The sequence below is a fragment of the Numida meleagris genome, chromosome 5 (genome assembly GCF_002078875.1).
Source record: "Numida meleagris isolate 19003 breed g44 Domestic line chromosome 5, NumMel1.0, whole genome shotgun sequence".
Classification (NCBI taxonomy): Eukaryota; Metazoa; Chordata; class Aves; order Galliformes; family Numididae; genus Numida; species Numida meleagris.
Window position 1 is genome coordinate 33,628,189 of NC_034413.1, and position 16,378 is coordinate 33,644,566.

The 16,378-nt window shown below is 39.8% G+C and overlaps 1 protein-coding gene across 5 annotated transcripts in view; it reads right to left on the reverse strand.

Annotated features, from left to right (window-relative positions):
• ADARB1 (adenosine deaminase, RNA specific B1) overlaps nt 4,062–16,378 on the reverse strand; it is an 84,311-nt gene continuing 71,994 nt past the window's right edge. For all 5 annotated transcript variants that reach the window (XM_021398354.1, XM_021398355.1, XM_021398357.1 and 2 more), the window contains 3 exons: nt 14,069–14,250; nt 7,842–8,020; nt 4,062–7,086 (listed from right to left, as the gene is read on the reverse strand). In XM_021398354.1, coding sequence (XP_021254029.1) covers nt 6,910–7,086; nt 7,842–8,020; nt 14,069–14,250 — 538 coding nt within the window. In that variant the 3' untranslated portion in view covers nt 4,062–6,909. The remainder of the gene's footprint in view (nt 7,087–7,841; nt 8,021–14,068; nt 14,251–16,378) is intronic.

Sequence of the window (16,378 nt, forward strand, 5' to 3'; positions counted from 1 at the left end):
AACATGAATGAATAACAATATTTATTTGTTATAATAATAAAAATAAACATTTCTGCACTTTCCCATTCCAAGTCAAACAACTCCAAAGAAATGCTTTCAAATGTAAAACTGTTCACAAAGTGATGTTGACGGCCTCACGGTGATTTGAAACACTCCTTACCGGTCTCAGACACCACACAGTGACTCAAATCCATCAATGAGTAGCAAAACGTTCACCTTCGAGAGAGGTGACACAAATATGATATAACAAATAGAAGGGAGAGAGGGAGAACAGATAGAAGAAAGTAGCCAAGTAATCATACATTTAACAATAGCTATACCAACTAATAAAAATATAATTCCAATTAACAGTTAGTGCTAGTCATTTTCCCAACCAAGTGAGTCCCAGTGTCTGTAAAAGGACAGTAAACCAAGATCCAGGTGAGAATCCATCAAATCAGTCTGTCAGTTGCAGTGTCATCCGAAATTCAGGAAGGAAACTCTCTAACTCCAATGTGGTGTAGAAAGCAGCATTCCTTTATTCCTCAAGATGCACACCGGGCAACTTGACAAGCAAGCACACCCTCTCAGAGTTCAGGTTCTACATTTAAACAGTTCATACTGCATATGTATATATGTAGTACATTGGCATACATATTCATTCTAATATTCATGCTAATGTCCTTTTGGGAATGCTCAGTGCTATCTAGAGTGGTCAAGTGCCCACCTACTTCTTCCCCATTTTCCACCATCAGCTTAATCACTGAGGCCTTTGTCCCACTGCCACCCCCTTTTCCCCAGTCTGGAAGATTTCCATTGCTTATTAGGGCATAGTGAGCCACTTTTTAACAACAGCGTATGTGGAACCCAAGGAAGATGTCCTTGCACCTTTTGAGGCAAAAGATAAAAGTATTCTATTATGTCTCCAGAGAGAAATTATTGAGGAAAACAAGACTATTCACTCATTAAAACTGAAATGGAAAGTTTTAGAACTATCACTCATGGATTCCTTTTGCTAAGCTAATATACAGGTTCTTAAACTAATGTACCAATCCCTATTGCTAAACAAACCAACCTATATCAGCAGAGAGTGGAACAATTCAGATGTTTGCTCTATGATCTCTTTTGTCTTCGAGCTTCTTCTCTGGAGGTTGTGGCATTAAGAACAGTAATACTACATTACCCTTCAGTTAGATTTAACATGCCACATGCACCCTGTTCCTTAAGTAACAACATATCAAGCACTAGCTGGTTTTACAATGCCATTTTCAATACTTGCTGCACTTGTGAGTTTGATTCTTCAAAAGCATGTCTAGTCCAATTTGACAGTACAGGACTTGCCAGGTAGTGTTTTCAAAGACGATTTGATGTTTTGCCAGGACCGTATTTGGAGCAAATATGTTCTCTAATATCATAGAGATTCTCTGTCCAGCGGTCAGCTCTGAAGTGAACACTTGATTTGGGCAGAGTGAAGGCATTGCTGTACCACACTGCAACTCTGCATGTTGCTTCAAGGTAAAATATGAATAGAATTTTCCATTTGGGCATCTCCAAAGCAATCCAAATGGTGCAGGATATATACTGATTTGGCATGTTCAGGTATTGTTATAATCTGTAGAACTTTCAGAGAACAGTGTGTGTAGGGTACCACACAATATAAACTATAAGAGGGGTAACCCCAACACATACGCATCTCTTATCAAAACTTAGACACTTTCCAACAACCAGGTTTCAAATGGAACTCCTAGACTAGTGTTACAATCAATGACTCCATGACACTGAAAGAGGTCAGAAATATCACGTTGCAAAGGGCTTTATGATGGGTTTCTTTTGTGGCCACATCTAACAGATAGATCCCTTGATTCATTTCCCAGTTGGCTAGGAAGTTGGATACACCATGGAGGAGTTACATGCAAATCATAATCAGGTTGATAAAAGGGGTGAAAGAAGGGGGTCAAAAGGAAAGGTATGGCTGTGCAGGGAATAATAATCAGGTTCATAAGAAGGGGTGAACGAAGGGGTCAAAAGGAATGGTACCACTATGCAGGGAGTGCTGATGAGCCAGGACAACCTGAAAAAACTGTCTGTGTTAACCCAAGTGTGAAGTTTAACAGATCCAAGGACTGACATCACCACCCACAACCACTCAAACATAATATTATTAAGCACACAGGCCTAGCTTTGGGAAGCAATTATGGCAAAGCCAGCTGCCAAAGGTTAATGCTTAGCATGTGAATTCCAATGAAATAAGATAGGAGTCTGGATTGGTTTATTGTTGTGATTTTTTTTTCCTTGTGTGGGCGTTTTCACAAGTTTGTTTTTTAAATAATCCTTAGTTTCTTTAAAAAATAATTTAAAAATTACTTTGAGGGTCATCTTTGTTAAGCATGGCACTTTTGAACTTATGACTTCAGATAAGCTTATTTTAGCACGTTTATTTCACAACCCCATGAACAGCACATTTCTAGTCTAAGAATTACTCTTTTTCCATAACTGTTAGAAAAAAAAAATGTTTTATTGATTATCAGTTGAAATTCCTCAATTAAATTCCAAAAAGGAATTTCACAGTCATTAAACATTTGATCATATCCTCTTGACAAATCTCATAATGAAGGATCACTGGGACCTGTATCCTGTCCCAGCTCCATTCTAGGTATTTACATTAGCCTACTTCTGGCCCTCTTTAGCTTGCATGTGACTCAGACACTGAAGAATTTCCTTTTCCAAAGTGCCATGCTTGGGCTTCAGAGATGCTCTGCTCAGGAAAAGGCAGTATTTCCATTTCAAGAACAAACACTCCTGTCTTTTTAAGTTTATTAAAAGCTTTTAAACCGCATGAGGTAAGAACAGCAATGCAAACTGGAACAACACAATAGTACCAGGGTGCAGATTATCTTTAAGTATCAAGATTTCATGGGCTCATTTCTTGTTAACAGTACAACGCTCATATATTTTTGAAAATGTACACAGAGCAACCAACCAGCTTTTCCTTGATCCTGCAGAAATGTATGCACAGATTTATCTACAGCCACAAAGGCATTTCATCTAACAGATATCCCCAGGAAAACCAGGCCTTTATTTTTATCCAGTTGGGTGTCTGGGCAATCAGAACACCTGCCTAGTGGTAAAATACCATGTATCATGCAGCAGTAGTGCCCAGCCTGTCTGCCACAGACACTCTTGTAACCTTCCTCCCTGGTGGTCAATTTGCAAATACTCTAGACCATTTGTTGCTGTAAAGGAACCACAGCAAAACTAATGCATCCTGAAACCATCAGATCGATAGGGAACCAGCTGAGCTGGGATTTCTCCAGGAAAGGTGGTGACTGGGAAACGGCTGAGCAGCTGATTCATCTGGCCCATGCTCCCTGCATCTCATCCAGAGGGCTCTCCAGCAGAGAGCAGCAGGGAGCAGAAAGGAAACTGAGCTGGTCAAATTTCTTAAAATGATCCAGTAGAATAACCACATACCAAAATTCTAAATGATGTCTTCTAAAAGATGTCTTATTTTACTGACAAACTTTATTACAGCTAGACTGTCGTGTGGAGAAAAACACCTTAAATTAGATTTCAAGTATTAATTGGCATTAAAGTTGTCACTCTTTATTTAAATCCTTTGAAGATCCTGAGGCAAATGCTCACATTCACTCAAAAATGAGGAGAAAAAATATATAAATAAGAGAACCAAAGCAGCTCACAGAGTGGCAGAGCACTGCTCAGGCCAGCTCCCACACACCCAGTCTATGCAGCACAGTGAGGCTTTTCACAAAGAGATCAGCCTTCCAAAACATGCAGGAGATCAACAGCTCTAAACAGAAAGGTCAGCCACAAAATTCAGCAGCTGCTGTAAGCTGAATGGTCTTATCTTTCACAATTGCTTGAAATTACATCGCAATTCATGCATGCTCAGTGATGGTGACTCGTGAGGAATACAGAAGCAACAGCAATCACAGGTCCGCCGGGCACAAGGCACTGAGGACAAAGCAGGGGCTGGGGCAGTGTGACAAATCACATCCGTGAAGGGACTGAGGAATTCCGTCACAACTTTTCACAAGTTAACTGCACAAAAAGGAACAAACAAGTGAAGGAAGCCAAGCAGTATTTTATTGACTCCCACAAGACAGATATGGATTGCATACAACCCTGGAAAACTTAGTTTTTAAAATCCTGGAATTATAAATGAGAGAACTCACTCCTCATAAATAACCTGACACCATTCCTTCATCAGAAGATTGTGGCATGGAACAGATTTCCTTTATACTTTAATTAATTCATTTGATTTCAATTCATTTGAACAGCTTAAAAAACTATGTCTATAATAATACTTAAATATATTGCTCATATTTGTGACTGTGTAAAAAAGATAGTTTGAGCTAATACTTTCCTAGTGTTCAGAAAAATCCAAAGATATATCACCTTTTCATTGAGTACTTCAGAAAGATGGGTAAAAATTATTTGTTTGAAATTATAAACAGACTTAATTTATCAATAGACTGAGTCCCTTAAAAATGTGTATTTCACTTAGTAACGTTAATGATCCCAAGAAAATGCACACAGAGCAACCAGCTTTCCCTTGATCCCGGAAAATCTATGCACAGATTTATCCACACCCATAAAGGCATTTCTGCAACATTAACAAGGTGAGACTGATCTCAAAAGTAAATGCCAAGCACTTGCAAATTCTGGCCAAATACCATTAGATTACTTTTAGCTTTAGAATAAGTCAGTCTGAGCCTCAGTGGGATGACAATGGCAAAAGCCTAGACTGCATTCAGAAACTCCCGCTTTGTGGGGCTGGCAGAGGCCATGAGAGCACTCCCGGTTTTAATGCAGAAACAGACAGGACAGCTTAAGCTGCCAACAAAGCTGAATTAACACAGCCTGTCTACTGCAGTGTACATCTGTTCCACTGGCACCTGGAAAACTTGGTAGCCTCTGGAAGCATCAGCCTTTTCTGAAGGGATGACTAGACCATGTATCTGCTTGCCCCTCTGCAGCAATGCTTGCTATTATCCATACTACCATCAAAAGCACACCAGTTGTGTCTCAATGCATCACTTCTAAGACACTAATCCAGAGACTGAAACTAACACACAAGTGATTTATCAGGCTTTACAATTTTTGAAGTTGAAAACAGGTTCCTACTTGAGCAATAAGAAAGCAGCATGTCTCCTTGGTGTTCACAATTGGCCAGAAGTGGTTTCTACAAAGTCTCCAATAGCCCAAGTAGTCAGTAACCCCCCCAGAGATGCCTGGTCTGAGGTATGGTAACTTAAGTTACTGCTTTACAAGGCAAAGGCTTTAGTCATAAAGCTGGCTGAAGGATTTCTGTGCTCCACTTCACTTCCTCCGCAGATGTGCCTACACAACTCAAGGCTGCATCAATGACCCAGTGTGGGTCTAAAAATAACCCTTAACTTGACTTCAAAGTATGGACCAGCCCATGGATCTGATGTCCAGAGCAGCACAGAAGTGAGGATGTAGAGCTGAGGGGCAGAGCCCATCAGCTGAAACATACTTGGTTTGGGTTTTGTGTCACAAACTCCTGTGTCGAGGAACATCACCTTCATTGTTTGCAAAAGAACGATGATCACCAAGGGGCCTTCCAGAAAGCAGGCATGACACTTGAATCAGTATGAGCCACAGGATGTGTTTGGACATAGACTTTGGGAGCAGATAATTGGTTTCAGACATTCTCTAATCCACCCCTAAGTATCATATACTAAAAAGTTTTTAAAAGTGCCTTCAGTACACCAGCTAATCAAATAAATCTCAAAATATTTTCTTTCTATTTTACATTTTTACATAAAGCTGAAGTGTCTACACCTTTAAGAAAAACACCTAATTGTCAAAGCGAGCTAAACCTCATTTAAGAACAACTTACCTAATTAGTTTCATGAAGACCACCACACATTTAAAGCCAAAAGGTAATGAAATCTTAAAAGGGATAGAACAACTTGAATGAAAGCAGAAAAGAAATTTTAACAACTTTTTGTCCATTTTCATTTCTTCAAGAAGAGAGCAATTAATGCTCACTGAACGACTTTTGTTTGGCCCTTCAGGCTTAGTGCCCTCAAAATGAACAATTTTTTCTAAAATTGTTATATGTTATAGCTATGATTGTATTCTAATGAGTTCAAAGGATATAAAAATCACCTACTTCTAAACAGATTTCTGCATATTATAGACTAAACTTCTTGACTTAAAAATAATCATTTTGTTGTTTCCAGTTTACAATGGTTTAAAAAAAAAGACTTCACAATGTGTGTAAATGGGAGGTAAATGTATTTTTAAAACCAGAATAGAAAGCTGCATGTTAAAAACGGGATCACAGACTAATAAATACATACATCAAAGACATGAATTTCTCAGCAGCTGGTTTTAAAGAACAAGGAAGTGGAGAAAAACTAGCTGTCCAGACTTCATTCTGGCTTAGTGGTCTATATGCTAGCAACATCTGCAATTCAAACACAAGTTAACAGAGGAACATAATCAACTTTGTTGCCTATTTTCCTTTTAAAAAATTAAGCTACTTCTTAAAAGTGTGGTGTAAAACCTAAAGAAATATTCATTTCTTCACGCACTTGATGCCATTGAATTAAAAAAACAATTATTTTAACCCAGAAAAAATGAGTCATTGTATACTGTAAGGACAGCCTTACCGCAAATTTTCTACAGTAAAAGTATTTCTAGAAATACACCAGAAATTACTTCCCCATAACAAAATATACAATTATGTGTCATTGTGTATCATTGAGTTTCAATACTTCGGCAAAACCAAAACAGTTACTACCAAATTTCAAAAAAGAAAAAGTTACAACTCCAAACAGTAAAAAGATGTTTTAACAGGTGGGGAGATGCCATAAAGCAATGCTGAACACCAGGATTTCCAAAACAACTCCCTTTCCAAACTGATGTGCAGTCTGTGAATTAGACAGTGAGTGAAAACTGATCCTGTTCTATGGGTTTCTCCACCCATGCTCCAAGTCCTGCCTTCAGGAATGCTTTAAATAAACACTCTTTGGCAGTTTGATACTCAGTGGCTCCTTGCTTGGTTTCATGGTACAGGTTAGGCTTGAAGATCTTCAAGCGCAAGCTGGATGAAAGCTGTGCAGATGAAAAAGACAAGAAAAGAAGAGAGAAAATGATCTATTCAGCCAAACATTTTGAAAGCAACTGAGTTATTAGAATAGCAATTAGAAAACAAAGTAATGAACTACTCAACCAAATGTACAGGCAAAGGCAACAAGCCAAAAGCACAATATACTACTTCTAGCCATTGTAGCTCTGTATCCAGTTTCACTGCAACTATCCACGCTCCTCCGCTTGCAAAATGTGTCCTCCTGCAGAACCAAACCACATGCAGAGAGAGGCACTCTTTGGACTTCACTTTTCAGCAGCGCTGTGGTAGCTCCACTATAACTATAGCATGCCTTTTGCTTCTTCTAGATTACCCATGTCCTTCAGCAGAAAAAATCTTGACACTGAAAAGCCAGTAATGTATACTATTTGTGTCTTTTCTTTCTAAGACAGAACAGAGAAATCTCTATAGGTTGGATTTCAGTGCAACTGGCATTATATTTCCAAAGAAATTAAAATGAGAAGGCAAAAGGAAAGGAGTTAAGACCTTTTGTTTACTTAGCTATAACCAAGGATTATCAGATCCTTGTATGCATTTTGTACCAGATGTTATACAATTAAATAAGCTAAATAAATGTGTTATCTTCCATTATGACGTGGACTGGTAGCTAATGTCAGGCTCAGCTTAAGACAGGCTCAAAAACTGGCTTCTGAATACAGAAAGATACACATGGACATGCCATAAAGTGGAAGTGAAAAATGTTCCACTCTGGAACATATACCTTTGCATGAATACGCATCCAGCGGCTGTACAAAGCATGCTTACAGAGGCGAGATGCACGACCCATTTCATCTTTGCCAGTTGTAGCATTAATAACTTCAAGACCAGTGTCTCCCACTGTCCAGTTCACACTGAAGTTTGGTGCTTTCCCTGGTTGGCGTGCTTCTGCATTGCTAATACCTGAAAGAAGAGAGATTTAATGACAACAATAAACACAAACTCCTGATCATTCTTCTTATTAGGCTACTGAAATCACACCACACGCAATTCTTTTTCTATGGGGACATTCTCCTGCAGATTTTTCACTGAATCGTGGAAATACTGCCATGCATATTTCATTCTCATCATGATTAAAAATCATCTCTCACTCTGTCATTCCTAGCTCGGCAGGTGAGCATCGGTGGAGCCATGAGAAACCAGCCTTCTCAGTGGAGGGGATTAGGGAGAGGTCTGTAGCACAGCTCCACATGGACAGTGATACTAGTACCTTGCCATATTATCCTGGTTTTGGCTGGGATAATTTCTTCAGAGCATCTGGCATGGTGATGTGTTTGGGATTCAGAATGAAAATGACATTGATAACACACCAATGATTTTAGTTGATGCTGAGCAGTGCCACACTGAGTCAAGGACAGTTCTGCTTCTCATGCTGTTCTACCAGCGAGGAGGCCAGGGGGCACAAGGAATTGGGACAGAACAAGAACAGGACAGCTGACCTAAACTGGCCAAAGGGATATTCCATACCAAGGGTGTCATGCTCAGCAGTAAAAGCTGGAGGAACTGGCCACAGGTGCTGCCCTCACTCCGTGTCCAGCTGGGCATTGGTCAGCTGCTGGTGAGCAGTTGCCTTGTTCAACTTTTTTTTTTCTTTTTAATTTTGTCTTATTATTTCTTTCACATTAATCTGCCCTTATCTCAATCCAGGAATTCTCACACATTTATCTTTTTCAGTTCTCTTCTCCACTCTACTGAGGGGGAGTGAGCAGTATTTAGCTGCCTGCTGGGTTAAATGACAACACACACCTCAGGCATATCTGGTCTGGTTTACAGGGCAAACCAATTCATGAGTTATTAACCTGCAAATAACTATGAAAAAGAAGAAATGTTGCTGGAGTCCTGCACAAGTAACCATTGCCCTCAAAGCCTACTCAGTAGCAACGCTAGCTGAGATCAGGACAGAGCAGATCCAGCAAAGTTTCCATAGTTGTAACTGTCCAATCAATTCCCTTTCACTCTGCTGCTGTAAGAGTTTAAGTAAGTGTATGTTTCACTTCTCATTTTAAAGCCAGTGCACAATGATGAACCCTAGCCATGTCTCAGCACATACAATTGTAACTCAGCTAACAGCTTGTAACTCCAATCTTGTTTGAAGCAGTCAATCCTATTTAGAAGTGCCTACAATGTGCTTTTTCACTTTCCCTTGTAAAAAAATTGAGTTAGATCAGAGCAGTGGAATGAGATGACAATGTCTTGCAAACTAAGACATGAAGGCATCCATATTTCAGTAGCTGTAGAGTATGTTTCAATTAAAATTACCATTATTTCTACATAAATACAACTGCCTTAAAAGGTAGTTCAATGCTGTTTCCATAAATGTTTTAAATGTCCAAATGCAAGCCTGAGTGCCTGAAAGACAAGCTGGGAACCAGTAACACTTCTGTTCATTGATTAACCTCCCTCCTTACAGCTGTGGGAAGAGGAGAGCTTTAGGGGGGTTTGACCTCACTCTGGTTCTCATCAGCAGAGGAAGTCTCACGTGACAGCACTTCCTTCTTACCAACTACACAGGGGCATGGTGCAACTAGCACAGGCACAACCAGAGATGCTGTGGGCATCCAAGTTAGACAAAGTGAGCCCCAAGCTCAGCATCCTATGCAGAAGGCCAAAACCAACAGACACTTGACTCTTCTGTCACAAATCCAGCTGTGCTTCAGCTGCCTCTCCACTTTACATGCTCATTACTACTTAAGATGTCCAGAAATGGCAACCTGTAGGACTCAAGTGTTGCAGCCCATTCCCTGCACATGTCTCAGGACTGCTTTCAGCACATCCCCAGTGCTCACAGGCAGCAGCCAGGGCCACCAGCACAGCAAGTGGTTTATATTGCATGCACTGCAGAATGGCTGTGCAGCATAGTGGTTTTGATCCAGAAGGCCTCACAGACATTACAAACGTGGCAAAACTTCATATGTCTCAATTGTCTCACGAGGAGGGGAGGAGAAAGGCGACAGGAGACAGGGGTGTTTGTTTTTTTTCTTTTTCTGATCAATAAAGATCCCATTTTTACTTTAATATAAGTATATAAGTCTCATTGAAAGTCTATTTTATGTCAACTCTGAGTCTCTACTAGGTCCAATATCTAAAAAAATCTAGTAAATTTGTATGAATTCAATATAAAGATTGCAGCAAGATGCATTTCTGAATGGTTTGAAATACAATCTAACAAACAAAGTTAAGTCAGCCTAAAGCACAGGACTCATTTATTGCCCCAGGTCTTATAGCACTTCTGGGTCCAGCACCCACTTGTAGGGTGCAATGATGAGAGTATGCGAGAGCTATGAGGTCCTTGATCCAAAATGACAAAGCAAACTTCAGATAACCAATTCCTCACTTACTAAATAAACATTTTGAAATATTGATCATATTGAATTTTCTCATGCTGACATATTTTTGTGGTTGTCTTATGTCAACCTGGTCACTGTAAGCGACAGAGTAAGCCAAGTGAGTAAGTAAATAATAAACAGTCCCACCATTCCCCATTTGCTTAAAATAGGAGTGGAAAATTTGAATAAGGATGAAAGTTTCTTTTATTATTATTTTCCAGTTTCTTTCAGGTGAGATTGTCACAACTTCTGCTGTCCATCTGAGTGGTTGCCAAAAATTTATGCATCAAGTCTCATGAAAATTGGAGCTGATCATGCCCAACACAACTGCTTCTGTGCCATTAAAGACCAAACACTGCAGAGCAACCAAACCCTGCTGCTGGATGAGTCACACAATAGAAGGTTTACACCTAAAAAAACCTATTAATTGAGAGCACAAACAAAAGGAATCTAAGCTCTGTCTCTCCATAAGCATGTAAATTCAGGCTTGTTTTATGAAGCTTACGTGAAACAGTTGTTTGCTTAAAGCAGCACATACTGGAGAACTTATCAAACCTAGTGAGGCAAGAGGGGTTAAAAATGGCTACTGCATGGCAAATGAGTCAGTCATATTTTTAATTTAACTTAAAAGAAGCTATAGTATTACTTTTGCTTGTTTCACATGCCACTGAACAAGTACGGTGATTGGATATCGTTCATTACTTATTGCAGAAAAGACCTTTTGCTCCTTTTCTTGTTACTGTGAAGGAGTGTTAATTCCATTTCAAAAAAAAAAAAGTTGCCTTACATTTTCCTTTAGTGAGTGATTCTCTCCCCAGACCAACACATCCAGAGCGTGCACAACTCTTTCAGCAAATACTGCAGACAACTTACACTTCTCTACCAGCTTGCTCATACATGGTGGAGGTCGCATAGAAGGGATTTTCAAATAAAAATGTCATTGAATGTAATGTGCAACATGCAATATATTTCAATAGCAGTTACACAAACAAAAATGACTCTGAATTTCAAATATACTTAAATGACACCTTGGTAAGCAACACAATTATCTGCATGAACCCTGGAAAAATGCTACAGGAGTCTCTGAAGGTGGATCACAGGCAGCATGAACAGGAAGCTAAGGTCGCAAAAGCAAAGCACCTGACAGTACTTCAGGCGGATCATATCTTCTCCCTCAAAAGCTAGACATGAACGCAACACAATAAAATTAAACTAGTAATGGGGGGGGAAAGATAGGATAGAAAGTAAAATATTTTATTCTCCTCTGAGAAGTGTTACAACTAAGATATTTTAGAGAACATCGCTCTGAACTTCTTGTCGGATATTCTTATAACCAGGTCTAATAAGCAAAATCAAAGGTCACCACTTCTTTAGGTCAGTGTGTACAGACTAACAAAGCCTGACAGACCTCACACCAAGCTTCATGCAAAGGAGTATGGGTACGTTCACAGGTTGGAGCTCTTCTTCAAGACAGATGAAATTAATTAAAGATAAATAATATATTATGAGCAATATATTATGAGCAATTTTCTGCCAACATGAGGGTTTCCCACACTCTCAGCTGAAAAACAGCTGCTCTGATGTGCATGCTTCCATTTAACTTGATGGGAAAAGGACGTATAAGTAGAAAATCTCCTATGAAGAAAGAAAGAACATTTGATGAAAAGATTATTTTTACCAGTAGAGTAGGTAACTTCATCCTAATGCAATTGTCCCTACAGACACAATAGCTGTCTTATGAGAGATAAAAAATAACAGCTTTTACAGTGTTTTCTCAGCTGAACTAGCAGAGGGACAGTGGAGAAAGACAGAATGCCATAACTGAACAGCTATTTCTGTTTCAGTTGACTCCTTTGTTAAAAATAAGTAATGATTCCACAACTGTGCAAATAAAGGAGAGATTAGAATTTGGGAGAGTTACTCCTGCAGAGCTTATTACATTCCATGTAAGAATACATTGTGAAACGAGTGAATCGAACAGTAGATGTGTAGCTACACATAAGTCCCAGTTGAATCCAGCATCACAGATCAGAAAACTAGCTTTCAAGACTAAACCAGTAGAAAGAAATCCATCAGACTACTTCTTCTTGGTGTCTCCTCTCAAGCAAGCTTCCTGTGCATTTTGAGACATGCATTTTCATGAAACTCAACTGCTGAGAACACTTATCAACTCTCTCTACTGTTCAGTGAGTTCTGGATGAACTGTTTAAACAGATGGTGCTTTGTCATGACAGACAGATGATAAAACTATTTCAGAAAAAATATTTTTACAAAGCGAAGGTGCTACTATATGTTGTGAAAAAGATAACAGTCGCCCTGCTCCAAATTTGCTGTCTTGAAGGATTTCTTAAAATTCCCAGACATCAGATATCAGCAATGCTCCACACATCAGTTATTAGGTCAATATAACTATTGAATATTTGGAACCGTGCATGTTGTCACTATTACTTACTACTATAAGGACATATATGTCACTTAACATAGTACATTCTGGTTCAGGGAATCCTTATTAAATACATCTCTTTTTTTTTTTAAAAAAAAAAAAAGCTAGTTGTTTGATATGCTCTTTTCCCCACGAGCTCTCTATGTTTATTTTTAAAATCCATGTCAAACTTTAAACATGCTTTAAAATACTGATCTCTTTTTTTTCCTTGGAAAATAAACAGCCATGCCAAAAGCCTAGCTCTACAGAACAACGCAATACACACAATGATACGAAGTACAAGAGATTTTGGTTTTAAAGCTTTCACAACATTACTGTAAGTAGCTTTTTTAGATTTTCTTTAAGACACTTCAGAACTTTCCTTTTAAATCATGGCTCAATTTGAAGTTGCTGTTAATTCAAATACTCTCAGCCCCACTAAAGTCTAGAATACATATAGTGGTAAAGAATAATCCTTAAAGTTTCAACAGCAGCTGCTAGTTACTTGCTAGGGTTTACTGTTTTGCTGTCTGTCAGCTAATACTTAAAAATGTATAAGAATATTTCTCAGGGACATTCCAACAGGCTGTAAATGCAGCATTTGTGCATTAACTATGAAGTGAAAATGAACATATTGTGACAACTAGGTCGTGCAATCAAGTTGGGTGCCATGCTAACTAAAGCTAATTCTGCATCCAACAGAGATTGATAACAAAATCAAATACAATCAGTGGCATCTGAGATCGTCTCTTCATCCATTTTTAGTTGGTTATTGGCTTAAAGATTGTGAGCCAAATATTTTTATCTTGGAAAACTCATAAATGACGTAGCTATTCAATAAATACCTGCAATTGTAAGAGAAGTGACAGTGAGAGCTAACACACTATCCCAAGATGATAAGAGATCAAGCCAGGGCCTTCAACTTGCCTCACCTACTGCTAAGGCACACTCCAGATGGCAATTACAGGAAATTGCATTCAGTTCATACCTTGGCTTTTTTTGCCATCTTTTAACTCATGAAGGGTTCTTGTAACGGTATTTCTGTCTGTGTGTCCCTATTAGGTTTAGACCATATCTTCTGTGTTGTAACCAGAAACCAATTTACCCACAATACATAATTTCCAAGGTTTTGAGAACCGCAAAATCACAATGCTACTGGAACAGACTTAGTTACCGGTACGGCCTTCTCCATTAGATACTTGCCACTAAGTAAAGGTCTGTTGAGTGTATAAAGAGGTGGTAGATCTTCTATCTCTGCTATCCTCTGGTATACGGCTCTGGATAGATGATCCCCATGATATAAACTCCCCAAGATGATGCTAGAGAAGTAAATTGGCTCCACAAAGAGGCTAAGTAAGGCTCCTTGAATACCCAATACGTTCCACCTAAGAGGGAGGGAAAAACAAAACAAAACAAAACAAAACAAAAAACTTTCTTTTTAATGGAACAAGCAACATCTGCCAGACATAACAGCAGTCAATCACAATGGACCAGACTTTCACAGAATCACAGAACCACAGAATCACAGAACGGCTTGGGTTGGAAGGGACCCCAAGGACCATCAAGTTCCAATCCCCCAGCCACAGGCAGGGCCACCAACCTCCAGATCTGGTACTAGACCAGGTTGCCCAGGGCCCCATCCAACCTCGTCTTGAACACCTCCAGGGACAGAGCATCCACAGCCTCTCTGGACAGCCTGTTCCAGCACCTCACCACTCTCTCAATGAAGAACTTCCCCCTGACATCCAATTTAAACCTGCCCTCCTTGAGCTTAAAACCATTCCCCCTTGTCCTATCTCTGTCTACCCTTGTAAAACGTTGATTCCCCTCCTGTTTATAATCCTCTTTTAAATACTGGAAGGCTGCAATGAGGTCTCCGCAGAGCATTCTCTTCTCCAGGCTGAACAAGCCCAGCTCCCTCAGCCTGCTTCTGTAGGGGAGGTGCTCCAGCCCACTGATAATCTTTGTGGCCCTCCTCTGGACCCCCCTCAACAGCTCCACATCTTTCCTGTACTGAGGGCCCCAGACCTGGACACAGTACTCCAGATGGGAGCTCATGAGGGCAGAGTAGAGAGGGATAATCACCTCCCTGTCCCTGCTGCCACCCCTCCTCTGAGGGAGTCCAGGATACCATTGGCTCTCTGAGCTGTAGGAGCACACTGCTGGCTCATGTTCAGTCTTTCATCCACCAGGACCACCAGGTCCTTCTCCGAAGGGCTTTCAACCCTTCCTCTCTTGAACAGAACATGGCTATGGTAACACAGCTATGACACTTGCCAGAATTTCAGAGATCAGCTCAGTGAAATTCTGAGCAAGGCAACCAACAGGTGTACTGTCAGCATACTCTTCAGGAACAAATTCTATTACTTTATTTCCCTGCTAACGTGTCTGGTGATAGATCTTGAAGCTGCAGCCTAATGCAAGAGATGGACAGGATCATTCAATCAGAGAAAGCCAATCTGTAACATCAACATTAAGAAAAACTTCTTCTCTGAATGAGTGATTGGGCACCAGAACAGGATGTCCAGGGAGGTGGAGTCATTGTCCCTGGAGGTATTCAAGAAATGTCTAGATGTGGTACTTAGGGACACAGTTTAGTAGGCAATATTGGTGGTAGGTGGACAGTTGGACTAGATGATCTTAGAGATCTTTTCCAACCTTAATGACCCTGTGATCCTACGATCCTCAGTCACAAACAGTAGCTGGTGCCTCCAAGATACCTGACAGTGGACAAACCATTCATCCCAGAGTACAGATTGTGTCTGCAAGACCTAAGCATCACATCATCGTAAAGGAAAGTTTGTTGTTTAAATCCTAACCAAACTGTCCGCATCCTGCTGCCAAAAAGGATATTTGTAGTTGGCTGCAATACTCATGGGCAGGATGAAAACAATCGCCAGGTGCATATACTCTTGGCTTACTTTAGCTGCTCCATAGATTCCAACCATAAATCCCTGTCTGCGTAATTGCAATCCACACTGGACCAAGTCCAGTGGCAGGAATCTAGCATGCATAGGAGCAAACTAGTGAAAAGTTTTTGTGTCTGTGTTAATTTTATCAAGTTTTAGCTTTCAATCTGTATGTGACTATTGTATGAAACACTTTTTAAAACCTCAGTCTCCTGGAGAGTATTTCCACTGTTGTCTCTTTTGAGGTACACCTGCAAACAATTTGGCACTATTAAAATAGCTTAACTGAGTACAACTGCAACACCCAAAAAACTGGATGCACAAGCAGAAGGAAAGTTCCTTTTGGTGCTTAGTAAAAAATAAAAATAAAAAATAGCACAACGGAAGTTCTTGTGCTCAAACAGACTAGTTGTTGTCTTTAACAAAATACACATCCTAAACTGGCTTATAAGGTGCCCCTAAGAAAAGAGAACTATGTTAATAATGTACCCTGTACCTTGTCCTGGGATGGCATGGCTACGCATCATCATAAGTTCAGGCTAGTAACTGTATAGCACAACTGTTTCATCACTTTGAAAAATGGAACTACAGTTTGGCTTGCAAA